General features: G+C 40.9%; 1 protein-coding gene across 2 annotated transcripts in view; it reads left to right on the top strand.

The window, feature by feature from the left end:
- The window catches only part of ATP2A2 (ATPase sarcoplasmic/endoplasmic reticulum Ca2+ transporting 2), a 44,544-nt gene that overhangs the window by 4,088 nt on the left and 22,641 nt on the right, over positions 1-17,815 (top strand). For both annotated transcript variants that reach the window (XM_040080671.2, XM_058422831.1), the window contains exons 4-5: positions 4,694-4,798; positions 8,251-8,389. In XM_040080671.2, the coding sequence (XP_039936605.1) occupies positions 4,694-4,798; positions 8,251-8,389 (244 nt within the window). The remainder of the gene's footprint in view (positions 1-4,693; positions 4,799-8,250; positions 8,390-17,815) is intronic.

Below are 17,815 nucleotides of genomic sequence, written 5' to 3'. Positions count from 1 at the left end.
AGTGACACACATCTGTAGCACTGAGACCTGCATTAGGTTTTGTGCAGAAACATCCGTTCCTGTGTAGAGTATAAACTTGTGTTCAGAGTGCCTTTTGTGCCCTCTGCTCCCTCACTGCCCGTCAGGTACGTGTCAGTAAAATAACTCAGAGCACAGCTCAATCTGTGTCAGGCAGGCTGATTGCCAGGGTCAGATGCTGCGTGTTTGTGGGCTGTGGATGCTGTGTCCTACATTCCAGGTCAGAACTGCTGTAAGAGATGAGCCTGGTTAGTGGAAGCCTTAAGTATGGCTTTTGAAGAGAAACAGTAATAAATAATTTCTGATGGTGAGTAAATGGATCTGTGAATAGACTTGTCTCGGTCTTCTGTTGGATCTGTGAAACCTCTGCAGAAATAAACCCATGGAGTGTGTTCGTGCCTTTTAATTCTCGATACTTGTGATCTGCTGTGTTTACTGAAAAGAACAGCTTGCTGTGCTGTATAAATGATTTTGACAGGTTGCAAAACGTTAACTGCATCTGATGTAGAGTAATTCCTTGGTGAAGTGTGGATGCTTTAAGCAGTAGCGTGTGCTGAACTCTGCAGTCTTAGCTCTGCATCGCACAGTGGATTTCCTCCTACAAGGTGCGACACGGGCTATAAACTCTACCAAAACTTGAAGTATTTGTACGGCATCCTAAGAGCATTCCCTCCCCTCAATTATTCCTTTGATTCCTAAGCTGACTTAGAAGTGAATGTCCTGAGAATGTTTTCTAATACTGGATATCTGTGTTTAGATTAAAACAATACACCGTGCTTTACCCCAGAGATTGTAATAGCCTGTAAATTAGCAGGAGTGTAACCTAGTTTGTGGTAAAAGGTGAGTGAAGGTCTTCTTGGAGGAAGTACGGTGTGTCAGTAACAGTGTTGCAGGCTTTGCCCTGAAATCACCCCAAAAGCTACCTGTTAAGGTCAGCAGCAGTGAGTGTGTGGCAGAAGATAAGGGTTGCTGTGGAACGTGACGCTGACATGCTTTTAGCTAAACTTAGATTGCTCATTAGCATGAGGGGAGGGGTGATAAAAATGTGAGAAGTCATTGTGATTCCAATTTACGTTGTACAAATTAAGCTGTGGGTGATGGGTATCTTTTTTCTCCTCTCACTGCTATAATGAACAATATATTGTCAGAAATACGGAGTAACATCTGCTTACAGTCTGCGAACTCAGTGAAATTCTTAAGTTTGTGCTTACACATGTGGTCAAGATGTGTTGATTTGTGTGTGAGATTTTTTTTTTCCCCTGACCTTGTGTAGCAGACAAAAATCTCTACTGAATCGTGGAACTGAAATTGGGAGGTTTTCCTTTAATGTTTCCTGGTGTTCAGTATAACTGACATGGATGGAACAGGACTGCTGAATTAGTTTGCATCTGCTTTATTTTAAGCTAATTTGTATTGAAAAGAGAAATCACTAAAAGAGGGGATTCTGAGCAGTAGTTGATACTCTGTCCAAAATTCATTAAAACTGAAATCACATTATCCTGTGAGAAGATGAACTCTGAAAAGCCATCCATGTGTTTTGTATGCCCTGCTTTAATTAATCCGGGGCTTCTTTTTGTTGGGATGAGATCTTACCTCTCCCAGCTTGCTTCTAAGTTTCCATTGTCAGAACGAAAACCAAACAAAAATCTCTGTTTGGTTGCTGACAACAAAGTGTTTGCTTTTCCTCTGTTAGTGGTGAGTGGGTACAGCCTGCTGGGCAGCACTGTTCTGTCTCCAAACTCCCGTTCTCCAATTCCATTGTTGTTACTTAATAATACATAGTCATCTGAGGTAACTTGTCTCCAAAACTTCCCTGAGGATGGAGATACTTCACTTGGAGAAATGGAAAAAGCTGTCAGGGCACTTGGGCTGTTTCAGCTGCTTCCATCAGTGCTCACCTCATTGCTGGCTGGCTTTGGCATTGTACCTCTGCCCCCTTTTTACAAATAACCCAGTGCTGTTTGCCTGTCATTGTGTATCTTTTGCCTTAGAGTCCTGCAGGTCCGCCCCATTAGGCTTTGTTTAAAATAAGCTCTGCAAGCCGTAGCTCTGGCAGCCCTAAAGCAAATATACTGAATGAAAATTGTCCTTTAGGCTGCTTATGTTGGCTGTTGGTATGGGGCTTTCATGTCTTGCTATTATTTCTCTTATATTTTTAGGCTTGCATTTCTCTTGAGCAATTATCTTATTCTTTTCTTATTTTTCCTACTCTTTCTTAAATACGTGGTGACTTTACCTATTGACGGTAGTGCCTGACCAGAGCATTGGAGATCAATGACCTGGAAATTAAGCTGTTCTACATGTGAGTCTTAAAGTGATTAGGGCTGAAACATGGTGGGGCCCTTCTGAGTAGAAATTGGAAAAAAAAAAAAAATGAGATCTCTCACTGTAATCCTCTCCAGGGTCTTAAAAGTGTGCTAATGGAAACTTTCTGACAAGGACTCAGTGACTTGGATAAGAATTGTCTGGTCTTTACCAGACCTCGGCATATAGTCTGTTGTTACTAAAAATGCAAAGCTAAACAATTGTTATTGCTCGTTCTACTTCCTCTGTGTTTTTCTTGGCTTTGTTTTGGTTTTTCTTTACTTCAGGCTGCTATCAGGTAATAAACCTGATCTGTTACAGAATGTGTTGTGTATCACAAACACCCTAAATGAAGTGTTAATATAGCTGTAGTCTGCTATAGCAAAACCAAGAACTTGGAATGTATCTGGTTATTTTATGTTTACTAAGTTGTTCTAGATCTAGAGCTTGGCTTGTTCCACTGATAGTAATTGTGTAGAAACTTCTGGAGAGAGGAATGTGTATTGCTGGCTTCTGAGGTTAACTAGATACTTCACTTTAGTCTTGTCACAGATTGATAATTTCAGCAAAAAAAACAGCAGTGAAGATTTAAACCCTCAGACTCTATACTCTCAGGATCTCTAATTAGAGTTCATCTGCTCTTTTTGAAATAATGACTTATTGAAAGAAAAGATCCCTTGAAAACTTAATTTTGGCTCTCCTTGACATACTTGGATCTTGCTGTCCTTGTAGCTCCTTCCCTTACCTCTGGAAGTTGTGGCCTTTCCCAATGTTATTTTACAACACACATGGTCTTAAACCGGGGAAGATTCTGGTTTAACATTGTGTTAAGCAGATGTTTTATTCCAGTTAACCTTGTAGGTGCCTGCTCAGATAAGCACATCACAACATAATTGAATTTATTTGCTTTGTTTGGAACCGAAGTGGGCTCTACAGAATTCTAATAAAAAAGGGGTGGAAGAAACTGACTCTGATGGCAGCGTGTGACCTTGTGTACTCTGAGAGCTCTGGGAATGCCGCGTTGTGTTCTCCAGTAGCTCCAGGGGCAGCAGCAGTGCTGGTGCCGAGGGGAGGCTGCCCATGGCACGGGGGTGTGTGTGGGGTGAGCACAGACAGCAGGGCCTCTGGCAGGAGCTGCTCCAGGCTTTGGAGAGCACCGAGGTGTGGAGAAATCCCAACTAAATCTGTTCTGCGGGGGGATTGCACAGACCCTCGGAACGTTGTGCTGCCACGTATCGTATGCAGCCGTATTAATCGCAACCTGGATCTTACAAGTTTATCCCTGTGTAATAAAAATTTGTTGTTGCATTGGATTTGCTTGACAGTCTGTTTTCAGCTTGAGGCTCTCATGCTGCTGCTCCTTCCTTTTGACATCCTGGAGCGTCTCACAATTGAGCAATAGCTCGGAGCAGCATGTTGGTGGAATCATGGGCTTGCTTTAGTAACAGTTTGCTCGCTGCAGTCTTCTAGTGATTCAGAGTGCTGTTGCCTGACTACCAGCCCTAATTATCTCAACACGTTGTTCCTATTTACTGTCACTTTCCAGGCTTCCTGTTGCTCAACATGTTGACAAAAACGCTCTTCCTCTCTGGTCATGTTAACTTGACTTTTCATCAGTGACTCCAGCACTCTGCAGAGGCCCTGATACGTTCAAGTCAAGTGAATGACAGATGCTTAAAACTGGAGTGCACTTCTAAAACAAACGAATCAAAGTAAAATCTATGTGGAGCCTTTTATGCAAGTCCTCAAGTTTGATTTACCTTTTATAATCCAGTTTTGAGTTTTATCAGCTACTTGGTTTACAATCCAGATTCAGATGTAACTATACCATTCACTTAGGTGTTTCAGTAAAACACTACTAGTATTTAAATAAGTAGGTGCTTATTTTTTGCATCTACTCACCGAAAACTTACAGTGCTGTTTCCATTTGTGTGGCAAAGTTACTGGTAAAGGGGGGCAATTAACTTGCTTAAAATTCAGATTCTGGGAAGGTTTTAGTGTTTTAAGTGGTCACACTAATCTGTCCTGTTTTATGCAGTAATGAAATAAATTTTTTTCATTGTCATAACTGTTGTCACAACTTCTGCTTTCACTTCTGAAGCAACAGTAGCAATTGTTTCCCAGATAAATAGCTTACTCCTTTAAAAGAAGAGCGGCCTCTAAAATGAACTTTGTACTACTTTAGTAAAGATTCTTTTTCTCTTTTTCCATTGCGTTTTGCCAACTCATTCATGAATTACAAAGCTACAATCTTGGTAGATTGAGGGGTTTCCAAAAGTGCTGAAGTCTAAGCAGTTGAAACTTAGCAGACATGAAGTTTGCAAGGTGTCTCTGTAAATCAGGAATTTAAATCACTGTGTTTCTCTTTCAGGTCCTGGCCTGGTTTGAAGAAGGTGAAGAAACAATCACAGCATTTGTAGAGCCTTTTGTAATCTTACTTATATTAGTAGCCAATGCAATTGTGGGAGTGTGGCAGGTATGCAGAGACCTTTACAGCATCAAATCACAAATGTTTTGGGGGTTTTATGGTTTAAGGGGAAGCACTGTACCCTGTAGTGTTGGGTGTTCTTACAACACAAGGATGTGTTACTAACTTTGGATTCCAGACAGTCAGCAAACCATAAAGCTTCTCCACAGAAAGTGTTGACTTAAAGGTAAAATGAAAGCTTTAGAAGTGTTGCCAGAAAGGCAAAATGCCCATCAGTGTGTTTGGCCACACACTGCTGAGCACATGAACGAGACAGGCCAGAATAGAGCCCTGAATTCAGGCAATAAATCAGGCCTTGCAAAGCTAAGAACAATCAGAGTGGTTTGCTTGGGTTTCTTTCCCCACTGAGGAACAAAGGATGGAGCACTTGTAATCTTGTTTGTTGTCTGTTTCCTCTTGAGACAACTGTTGTGTTTTAGTAAATTATTAATACAGTATTAATTCTCCCTGTTCAATCACTGTAGTACCTATTAAGTGTACATCCAAAGACTCTCTCAAAAGGCGCAAGTTTCTTCTGAAGACATCTAAATACCGTAAAACTTTTCCTACGCTGTCAGCTGTGACATTAATTTGATGCCTTTTTATAAATCATATAGACAGTAGTATCATAACATAAAATAACACTTCATGAGATGCCAAAACAGAAATGTTCATATCACTTCAGTTTGCTAATTTGATCACTTTAGACAGCGGATGTTTTGTTAGAGGTTTTTATGGTAAGTTCTTTATAGGACTGATTGTTTTTGTTGTTTTTTTTTCTAAGGGAGGGTGCTAGCGTGACATAATTACTTGCTCTCAGTGCATGAGGCTTCATGCTTTAAAAGAATAGCAAACTGGTCAAAATAACAAAAATTAAGAGGAGGAGTCCAGTTACAACATATTTTAGAGGACTCTGCTTGCTGGAAGAAGCGGCCCTGAGTGGCATTGCTGCACATTCCTGTGCTCTGCTTTGTGCTATCCCACATGAGCTGCCTGAAGAATGTTTCTCAAAATGCAGTTTTTAGCAGTACCCAGCTTGCTGCCCGACCTGCTGGAGCAGGTGTGCAGGGAAGAGAGAATGTTGGTCAAGGGGTGACAGCATTGCCCCCCCCCCCAAGTGACATTTTATATTCAAGTCTTCATAAAGTAATTGTGCAAGAGTTAATGTTTAACTTGAAACTCTTGAGCTGAGGTTCTGCAGGTACTAATTTTAATCATAAAACGGAAGGTAAAGCTGTCTGTATAGTCTGAGGATTTTTCTCATGTAATTGTTTCCCCCTTGTAGGAAATAATCAGGGTTTTTTTCAGATGTCACAGTATGCAAAGAACACCTCTGTGTATATTTCTACATGCATGGAACTTCATTGTGAAAGAGAGTTGCTGCACAGATGAAGTGACTCATTCCCTTGTTCCAATGGGCATGGAAAATCAGCCACAGTACACAAGCTCCACCCATAAATGTATCTGTTCCTACAGGTACTACTTGTGAGCACTGAGTCACGGCCAGGCCCTGCCGCCCTCAACCTTTCCTCTCACGGTCACCTTTCCCCAGGAGCCACCTGCCAGTGCTTCAGTGCCTGCAGGATAGTCTGACTGCCCTAACTTCAGGCAAACTGCAGCAAAAGCACTCAGTCTAGCACGCTGAGCTGGCTGAGTGAGCTCAATCACGCAGTTGTTGAGGGTGGAAAAGGTCTTTAAGATCATCAAGTGACACCTTTTAACCCAGCACTGCCAAGGCCACCATGAAACCACGTCCCTGAGGGCCACATGTACATCTTTTAGATACCTGCAGGCACGGTGAATCACCTGCTTTCCTGAGCAGCCTGTTTGGATGCTTGACAGCCATTTCTGTGAAGAAATTGCTGCTAATATCCATTCTAAATTTCTCCTGGTGCAACTTGGATGTTTATTGTTGCTCTGTTCCTTTTCTAGAGAGTGACAATACCCCCCCGAGCCTCCTTTTCTCCAGGCTGAGCCCCCAGCAGCTCCCTCAGGTGCTCCTGGTGCTCCAGACGCTTCCCCAGCTCTGTTTGCCTTTCCTGGTCGTGCTCCAGCCCCTCCATTTCCTCCTTGTCATGAGGGGCCCAAAACTGCCCCCAGAACTGGAGGTGCCTCAGGGGTCACTGGGCACTGCTCTGATCTTACAGGCTGCGCTATTTCTGCTCCAAGCCATGTGCCATTGGCTTTCTTGGCCACCTGGGTCATCATGTTGAATTTTTATCTCTTTCTGAAGGAAAAATTCTGTTGAAGTAACCTTCCTTTTGTGGGACTGTAAGGTTTTGCCTCACGATGACTCATAGTCCGCAGAGAAGCAGTCTTGGTGTTCTGGTGCTGAGGAGCAGAATTAATTCACCTGGTGGAATATGAGGCTGGTATTACTTGCAGATTTATGGGTCTGTGCTGGTATCTGCACTGCCAGACCCTGAGCTGTGCCATGTGAATGTTAGTTCCTTAAGGCAGTTTTAGTAACAGTCATTTTCAGCTACACTCTTACAGGGAACTAGTGAGTTCCTCAACATTTGAATTTCTGATCGTTTTGTTTCTGCTTTGACATGCAAGGAGAAATTTTTTATTATCTGGAAAGGCTGATGTATATTTGAAGGGCAGATGTTCTAAAAACTCTGTGCACTCTACCATTATCTATAATTATCAGGGCTAAGTGACGTTTGTTCTTGTCAATAGGCAGGGAAATGGAAAATAAGTTCTCTCTCCAAGAGCTGGAGAAGGAGCACTGATAAGCTGCTGGTTTCTACAGTTGTTCTTTATCCAGGTGGCATCACAACACTGATACCAATCTCTGCTAGTGCTCAGTGTGGGGACTGCAGCTGAGAGAGGAAAGCTGTTGTGTTAGTGGAAATCAAAAGGGCATTCTGTGTGGAAATTCATGCAAATTTGTAAATTGTTTGTAGAGATTTTTGGGGAAGTTTCTAGTGTATGCTTTAATTTCACCTCAGCATGACTTGCTTTGCTGAAATAAAGTTGTTAATAAGTTGGCTTCATTGTAACTTGATCCTTGATTTGTGTAAGAAAATAAAATTCAGCGGTGCTGGTCCACTGCAGGCTGAGTGTAAGCTGCTTCTGCCAAGGTACAGCCAACTCCTACATCCACAAATCTTAATTCTGCTTGCTGCTTTTTTTTAATGTCAAAAAGCATCCATATGTGACATGGAACTCTTTGTGTGGCCTCCCTGCAACAACACAGTGGATATTCTTGATGGGAAATGCTGCAGGGTTTAAATAAACAATTTCTGTGTTCTAAAGGCCCACAAACACCTGAATTACACTAATGATTTCCAGTCAGCAACCTCGTAAGGGGAGGGAACACAAAATGTTCTGTATGAAGAAATATAGCTGAGCTGAGTTATGGTAGCATTCATATGATAATGCTTTTGAAAAATCGGATCTGACAGGCTTATTTTCCTTGAGGGCTTTGAAAATGACACATTTTTGCTGTCTTTTAGGAAAGAAATGCTGAAAATGCTATTGAAGCTCTTAAAGAATATGAACCAGAGATGGGCAAAGTGTATCGACAGGACAGAAAAAGTGTCCAGAGGATTAAAGCAAGAGACATTGTCCCAGGTGATATCGTGGAAGTGGCAGGTAAGACCCACTTCTGTGGTGCATACATGCATTAGCATATTAATGTGGAATTGTTGTGGGGCTTTGTCTTAATGATTTGAGGCCCTGGGGGGAGTTTTCCAAGACTCTTAAGTATATGCTTCACTTAAGAACAATCTTGTTGCTGTTCATCTGTAATTACCTTAAATGTGCAATTGTATGGAGGGGATTGGTTTTTAAATTGCCACTTAGTTTAATTGGTCTAAAAGCAAAGCATCTTAACTGGAGTTGTGGTTTTTACACTTGTCACGAATTTAAAGTTTTGTTTTCTAGTGTCTGTTTTCAGAGTGTCTTAAAACTTGTCTGCTTTTCTGTCACAAAGTAGATGTTTGTTCCTGGTTTTTAAATGTCGTCAGTTTCCTTAGGTTTGGGAGCACAGAGATTTTTTTTTTTTTTTTTGATCACGCTCTGTTATTTCATCAGAATATGTTTCTTCAGCTCTTAGACTTGTAGTGCCTTTGAACTTCTCTTCACAAATGTCTTCTGTCCTCTCAGCAAGTATGACTGGCACATGACTTCACTGTTTTCTGGTCTTTCATAATCCTTTATTGCTTCTTTTGACAATTTGCTGCGCAGATCTCAAATACATGAGCTATGCAGAGCAGAGCTCCCTGTTTCTCCTGGGTAAGCTTTTGAAGTGCCAGTCTTAAAACTGGACATCACTGGGCTTCTGCCTAGAGCTTTCTAATATCTTAGTTTTGCTCTAAAAGGTGTGTCTTTGTTTGGAAGGAGTGCAGAAATAGAAGGGTTATATACTTTTAGCTAAAACTCCATCATTTGGGTGAAAATGCCATAGTAATAACTTTTCCCTAAACTGGGCTTGACTGTTCCTTCCCAGATAGAACTGGGTGGCTCTTGCCGAGTGTCAGGAGTGTTGCATGCTCCGATTTTGTAGGTCATTATCAGCTGTTAACTGAGTGATTTTTCCCTTGGGAGCAATGCAGGGCGTACATCAAACTTACTTTGCGCTCGTGCCGCTTTGATTTTAGAGGTGGTAGCTGTCTCAAGAGGAGATAAATATATACCCTTAAACTTGACTATCCTCCTGTTTTAATTAGCAGGCAAAGAGAGTGAGCACTCAGAATGAAGTTGGTGTTGGCTGCCTGCCCGGCTTTCGTTCCTTGAGAAACTTTAACGTTGGCTGAGCCCTGTCTCAAGCCCCTGTTCTGTGTGCAGGGTGATTCAGCTGCAAGTCCAAAGCCAGAGTGGTGACAGTGAAGTGAGGGGTGAGCTGTGATGCCTTGTCACTGGCTGTGCTCTGTGCCTCGCTGCTCCTGCTCTGCACGGCCAGGGCCGTGTGCTCTGCAAGGAGGGGCTTGTTTCTGCTGTGCTTGACGTGTCCTTTTGAGGCAAACAGAACTGTATCAATTACAGGCTCTGCAGTAGATGTCTGGGCCAAATCCTTATCCTGTTTTTAAATGTCAGCAATGGAATGGTGGTTTTGGAAGGAGTTTTCATCATGGGAATACACTCGGGTTGTGTTTTTTGGTACTTTGAAGCAGAATTGGTAGAACTGTGAGATGATGACTGTGTGTTTTGCACTGGTTTGTGGTATCACTGAGGAGGAATGCTGGATTTTGATGCTCTGGCGGGTGTCTAGAGCACAGAACACTTTCTCCTTGATTCACTGCCATTTCAGTAGAGGTACAGATTGTGTTTTCATCTTCAAATTTAGCTCTGCCTTTATTCTGTACGAGAACACCTGGGGGATGTTTGGGCTTTTACTTACCTGCTGTATATTGTCAGTACCAATAAAATCAATTACTTTGTTTAAAAGAGAGAAAAACGAACTGGGAATAACCAATGTGCCTGTAACACCAGGCTGCCTTTAACAAGCATAGTTTCCTCTTTATCATAGGATTACTATTGCATTGTTTTAAAATCTGCGTGTAGAACAATGACTGATAGTCCAGCATATATAGAATTGATTATTTTTTTTTTAAATAAGGACGAGCTTAAGCCAGTGTGCTCATGTAGAAACCCAAAAAATATCCAGGTTTTATGACTGTCCTTTAAGATAGGTGGGCTGTAGAAGCTTTTCTGAGTAAAATACTCACTTAAATTTGTGGATCAAACAATACATTTATAATCAACTGCAGCTTCAAGTGAAAGTAATTTAAGTCACATGGATGTTTAATAGAGAAATCTGTGCTTCAGCGTAACACAACTTCCAACACCGGAATAATAAATTCTTGTAGCTAGACACTGCTGAAGTTTGAATCGCAATCAGACTGAGAAAAGCCACAGTGCAAGTAGAGAAGAACCAATAAATGCACCGTGTCCCAGCACTGGTGTCAAGACCTGGAGGTGAGAGAGACTCTGTGCATGCCTGTGCCTCAAGTGCAGGGGGACCGCGATGGCCTTTGACACGGTGTTTGCAAAAAGATGGCCATGTAGGGAAGTGACAGAGCCCTTCATGCTGGGATGCATATCTGGCTGTGGAATTCCTGGCAGAGTGCCAGTGACATTTGTGTGTCCAGGCAAATATCTTTCAAACAAGTGGCGTAAATAGCCAGGTGATTGGTTTCTCCCCCGCGCTGATAACTAATAGTGAACGAATTTCCACAAGTCATCCCTTGCAAAGCAGTTGTATTTAATGCTGTAGCAGCTTTGCTGGTGTGAAATAGCTGTGTGTGGGTCTGACGCAGAGGTAACTTCACTGTAGGAGTTGTTAGGTTGCTTTTGGTACGTGCAGACAGGCATTTCTTAACTGCATGTCGTTAGGAAGACTTTGCTCCTTGTTCACTTCAGCAGAGATGGTGGAAAAGGTACTGTACAAGGAACAGGAGCTCTTTGGGATGTTGGGATCACAAATTTGGCACGTGTGCCTTAGATTTGCTTGGTGGGGATGGTTCTCAGAGCTGTGGTGTGAGATGGTTACTAAGCTGCAGAGTTTTTCGTAGAACTGATGAACTGACAAACATCCAGCTGCTGTCCTCACGTGGCTTTTCAGTTTGCCTGTCTTTAAATGGATTATCATGCTGCTGTAGAAGCTGCAGTTAATTGGAGGGTACACTCGAAACTTGTAACCAGGGGCTATCTTAATAGATTAGATACACTTCGGTTTAGTTGAGTTTTTTGTTTGCTGAGTTAAAGTGACATTTTAAAGAGGAATTTAGAATAACACCGCCCTACATCTCTACATTTTTTTTTGTATGTAAGTTTCGTATGAAGTTCAGCCTGAAAAATTGGGATGAATTGGTTATAAATCATGTATTTTTTTTAATAGAAGCACATTTGGGAACAGAAATGACCTTTGTTCACTTCCGCTGTTTTTTACTGTCTACAGTTTTCTGGAGTAGATACAATGTATCTGAGTTTCTGTAATTTAATAAATGAAAGTTCAATAGTTGCAGTCAGTAAATGACCAAAGCGCAGCCACAGTAGTTCCTCTTTTCCCTGAATTTCTGAAGGATGGTTCTTGTCATCTGTTAGTGTATCTGTAACTACTCAACATGTTAAAAATATACACAGAGTTGCCAGAAGCTGTTGCTTATTAAATTAGTGTATATTCCAGAAAATTTAGTTTCATACCTGGCACAGAGCAGGCAAGAACTACTTTGAGGCTTTAAATTCCAACTGCAGAGCACTTCAGGACTCTTGAGTGCCTTATACTGGAAGAAAGATGAATTTTGGGACAAAGAAGGTCAGGAAGGAAGGTTCTTGATGTGAATTATGTCACACTCGCATGTGAAGAGCTCCAGGTTCTCCCTGGTAGTACAACTAAAAACATGGATTTTGCAGTTCTTATTCCAAAACATCTGGGTCTTTGTGCCTGGTTACTTTCCTAACAACTAGGATTGATTTTCAGACTCAGTGCTAGAGATGCAGTTTTACTTTTTCTGGGCAAGTATTGAGACTGGAAAAAATAAAGGATGGAGGAAGGCTTAAGCCTAGAACAGGAACCTGCTGGAGGCTGTCCTAAAGCAAACTGCTGGGAAATTCTCTTGATGGGGAAAAAGAATTGACTGCAAATGTTGTGGATGTTTCCTTACCCGATGCAAACTGTTGGGTCTGGGTTTTAATGCACATATTTTGCCTTTTTTTTTTTTCCCCCTAAAGTACTACTTTTGAACCAGAAAAGACAGGAAAGTAAGATCCCTGGTTAATAAATACGTGTACCAGTGATGCATAAATCTGTGAGCTTCAGTGAACATTTTGGATAACACATCAGAGGCAGCTTGGGGATAACCAGACACAGTCCAAACTCCATTCCATACTTCACTGGAGTCTGGAGTTATGTGAGGTTCAACTCAGGGCACGGCCTAAACTCCTATCACTTTTAACACACATGTGAAATATTGCAAAACACATTCACAATTTTTACCCCAATTCTTGTAGCATTTTCCTTCACAGTTACCAGACTGTTTGGTAAAAACTGCAAAACTAATTCTGGTTTAGTTGCTTGAAGATTGAGAATATATCTGATATTCTGTACTCTGACAGAACTGATACCAAGTGGGGTTTATTGTAAGCACAAATAGTGCTGAGTAAAAAGCTTGAACATCAAGATAATGCTTTTACATTTATTACTGTATTACCCTGAGAAAGGAAGCTCTTTTTTTTAAGGCTAAAGAAAACTTGTACTTTAAACTTTGCTGCACTTCCAGAGTTCTGACTCTTGGTTCTTCTGTTACTCAAATGCAGCATAACTTGGAAAAAGGACTTCAGCTTTGGCGTGAAGAAGTCGTTGTTCTCTACCTGACCTGGCTTAAGTTACCAGAAGCTTAAATTACCAGACTGTTCTTTCTGCTATTAGATATTTTTATAGGCTGATCACTAGCGTTTTCCATCTAGTAGGCAGTGGTATAAATAGATCCACTAATTAAAAGCTAAAACTAGACAAATGTGGTTTAGAAATGAGTGCAAACTTAGAAGCAGGGTCCCTGTCCATCAGCACATCTTACCTAATGTTCTGGTGCCCTCTTCAGAGAGAATGACTAGTCTGTTCTTGGAGAATGAGGAGAAACAAGTTAAGAAAAATTCGAGTCCTATGCACTGTTTAACACAGTATCTCTGTTTTTCTCAACCCTCCGTTTTGACCTGGAAATATTTTGCTCCCAGAAAGCAAAGCTCTCCCTGTCCTTTTACCTTTTCTTGATAAGAAAATAATAAACGTGTGTTGTTTAAAACTTGTTAACCTCTACCTTGAACAGTTCCTGGGTTAGGATACTCACACCTTGCATACACTGCGCGGTAAGCTCTGGGATATTTTCTGTCTGCCCAGAATGCAGAAGGTGGGCAATAGAAGCTGTTTCATACACGTTGTCTAATGCAAAGAATTAATTGAAGTGTGTTGTTCTGTCACCTTGTAAGTGAAAGCAAGTGCTGTTTTACTACTATGGTTACAACTGTTGGACCTTTGTTGGTGTAATCTGTCTCGTCGGAAAATAAATTTTACCTTCCTGGTTTGGAGTGGAAACTCAGACTTAAAATTTGGTTCATAATCCCTCTTCTAATTTTGACACTTAGACATTCTTGGCCTTGTATGAAAGTGTAGATGGACTCAATTATGTTCCTGTTTTGTAGAGCTTCTGATTTTCGGTACCATTTTATTATGCCCTGTTCAGGAAGTGTTAAATACCTAAAAACTGGTACTACGGAAGAAAAATGATGTTTCTGGTGGTCTGAGGAAATCAAGCACAATAGGAAGATGAGCTTGTCTGTGTACGAGGAGGGAGGAGCAGCTAAGCTGAGCTTGTGTTAAGGAAGTGTAATACAAAAAGCAGTTGTGCTGGAGCAGCTCTACCTCTAAATAAAAGCAAACCATTCTGTATAGGTGTGAGCTTTAAATGTTACTGTCCTCAGCAAAACTCAATTCAGCACTCAGAAAATCCTCAGTTCTGTTGACTGGGGTGTGTGACACCCTTATCCGTTATTGTAAATCTGTTCAATTCTTAAACTGAGTTCTTCAGTCCTTCATGTTGGAAGTTTCACTTGCTTCATTTTATTAGTAAACGTTCATGCAATGGTGTGTGCTGTAATTTACAGGATAAACTTACTTTTGGGTGAAGGAGGGGACTGAAATGACTGACTCCTAAAGAAACTAAATATCTCACTAGGAAAAGCAGTTTAAATAACTGTACCAGTAATATGTCATGTTAAACTAGAAAATAGTTGCTAACACTTCATGTGTTTTGGCAAAAGAATTAATACTTATTTATTTCTACTCTAGAAATACTAGATTACAATGCTAACTGCTGAAATGAAAGCATCCTAATAAAGCAGGAGAAAGACCACAGTGTCTCAAACCCCAAAATACATGAACTTGTCAACAATGGACATTAATATATTAAGACTTTTCTTGTTTTGTTCTCTCCATTTGGTGGTTTGTGGCAGTTGGTTTGGGGATGCTTTTACTCAGTTTCAGGAACAGTTTGTGTTCAAAAACTGCACAACTATAGAATAATTGGAGCTGTACTGATAATCTTTCTTACAAAAGTCCAGTTCCAACCCCCAACATGCTGATAGCAGATCCAGGGTGACACTGGCTTTGGTTAATGATAAACATAAATAAGAAAGTGTGAGGTACATATTATATACAAACTCCTCTGATAATCTGCAGATATTCCTTTCACTTGCTGTGATCACAAAGAGGGACTTTCTGCAAACAGATTGCTTTCTTTGCTAAGAAGAGGAGTTGTTCTTTTACCACATTAACATAAAAAAAGAAGCAAAACTTTTCACTTGTTATAATGTACCTGCCTGTAAACCTGAGCAAGTCTCCAGGGGTGTGAGGGGTCAGAGTTAACAGAGCCGATCCTGGTGTTCAAAGTACACATTTCAAGCAGTAGCTTTGTTCTGAGGACTCTTCTATAGCTTAGTGCCTTTTGGGGTACAGTTCATGTTGCTTCCTGAACCCACTGTCACCAGCAGTTTTGATTAGAAAATCTGGAATGTGGATCTCAATAGACTCTACTGAGATCTGGTCTAATAATTTGAGATAAAGAGGAGTATGGTCCTGTTGTAGTCTAAGGTGCTTTGTTAGAACCCAGAAGTAACTAAAAATATGAGGGAATGAAATCCACTCAGCTTTAATAGTTATTTTCACTCCACCTTAAGTGTTCATAGAATATGTGTCCCATCACCTCTGGCCATCTTCCTGGGCTGCTTGAAGCACAGACTGCCATAACCTGCAAAATAATTATTGTATTTTGGCCATAGAGGTCTCCCAGGGAGCGTCTCAAACCATTGTCTGACAGAATTCTGAAATGAAATATTTAATTTTATTGCCTTGCTGGAAACTAGTAAAGCATTGCAAGGGGTATCAGTGCTCAGATGGAACACCCAGGTAATGAGTTATCATTTCACTGTAGGACTTGGTCAGTGCCAGGTAGAAAATTGGGACTCGGGTTGCTTAATACGTTCTGTACTTGAAGTTGGTTTGGGACAGGTCTGTGGAGAAGCAGGGCTGGACTGTGTAAAAATCAAATAAATATGTCAGTGATTGTTCACATGGAGGAAACTTGACCCATAACACTGCCACAGCACTGGGGGCAGGAAGATAAGGGCTGGGGAACTTCAAACTTGGGAAGAGCTGGAGTGTTGGGTGTAATCACTGGAATTTTGGAAGGTAGCATTGCTGGTTAGGTGGCTGAAGAACCCGGTATTTGAAAGTACTAAATTGTCCCTGTTTTCAGTGAAAAAATGTGGCTTCTTTAAAGCAACTGACATCAAATTTAAATTCATATTGCAACAAAGTGCCGTTCCACTTTCTACCAAGGAGTAGAAATTGTAAATTGTCTGTTTCAGTGTAGACTGATGCACGGTTAAATAAAATGGATATTTATCTTTTTTAACCCCCTGTTGTGACCAGGTTGTTGTAAACAGACTCATTTATTGTGTGCTGAAGCTCAGTATTAAAATGTTAAAGTTCTTTGCATGAGTAAAAGGATTCTGTGGGTAAAGCTGTAATGGTTCAAACCAAACCCTTCTCTCCCTCCTCCAGACAGCAGTCAGTGCTGTAGTTGGTGGGGCTGTTTTAATCAGTAGCTATGTATTTGGCTACATTATGTTTCAGAACATGTACCTGGGCAGTTTTGAAAGCAGCTTATTTTATTTCTTCAGAGCTGTTGTGGAAATCGAAGGACTGTTTAGGATTAAAACCTTCGGTTGAAATAATGGATGAAAATATTCCTGCAACTGACTTTTTATTTTAGATGTCACACTTTGGAATTATAACATTTACTGTAGCAGCTCTGTGCTGAGCAACATAAATACATAATCACTTTTTCATTTCTTTCAAGCCTTGGATACTACTTCCATTGGTTCTGTGGATTGAATTATATGAATTTTAAAAAGCTTCCCAAAAAACAACAACAACCCCCCATTTTTTTTCCTGTTTTAAAGTATATGATAAAGAAGCCTCTCTTTGTAGATGAAATCTATAGTACACTGCTCACAGAAAATTTCCTGTGGTTCCTCTCTGTCATAGGATGACTTCCTATTTATATTAAGTTTCAGTTGTGCTCTCAGCAATATATTCAAGACTATAAATGAATTAGCCTCTAGTAGTTATTTTACAAAGAGCTGTTTAAAATGTCTCTGCAATTGACCCTGGCATACAGCTTTCCTGCCTGTTGGAAATGCCTTGAATATTTTACTACAGCCTTCCCAGTTAGAGAGGGTGAGTGAATAATGTGTCTTATCTTAAATTGCTGAGATAAATTTATAAAGCTGCGCTGTCATAATAAATTTTACGCTTCAGTTCTGGTGATTCAAGCAATTGATAACAACAGTAGTAGTTTTCATGGAAATGCTGATGTTGAATCTCAAGTCTGTTAGAGGGGGTCTCTCCAAATGTTCTAAGTCATGTGAGTATTGAGTATGAACAACTTGGAGCGGTTCAGAAGTAGGTTAGAAATCAGAAGTAGGTTAGAAAATCACTTGTGAACTTTGCCATATGTTCTGCCCAGTAGCTTGATAGTTTTAAGATTGTTTTTTTAACAGCTTCTTTTTTGTGTTCTGCATCTTCACCAGGGTTGCCAGACGTGGTGGGTGTGGGCTGGCCGTAGTTTTGCAGCTCCCTGAAGATGTTTGTGCAGGTTGCCAGACCTCTCAGCACACTGCTCCGAGGGCTTGGCCTGTCCAGCCATATCTGAGAAGCAGCTGCCACTGTGTGTCTGCAAATAACCCTCCTCAGGACACCAGGAGAGCAATGGAATAGTTTTGCCTTTTTTGGCCTAGGTCACCATTTGTCTAAGGCTATTTTCTCTTGCTGCTCCAAGGGCATTGTGGCTTAAATTAGTATTCACATGGTATAATGACACATTTGTGGGTGGGTTTTTGTCCTTTCATATACACATGCTCACAAAAGCACGTGTGTAACTCTACAGGCAAAACTATACCATCTTTTGCTGGTTTTAGTGGTTGGAGTTACTCTGAATTTACAGAAAGTCACACGGTGCA

The sequence above is a fragment of the Hirundo rustica genome, chromosome 17, assembly GCF_015227805.2.
Source record: "Hirundo rustica isolate bHirRus1 chromosome 17, bHirRus1.pri.v3, whole genome shotgun sequence".
NCBI lineage: Eukaryota > Metazoa > Chordata > Aves > Passeriformes > Hirundinidae > Hirundo > Hirundo rustica.
Note: the sequence above shows the minus strand (reverse complement) of the source record. Positions and strands in the feature narration are given on the sequence as shown.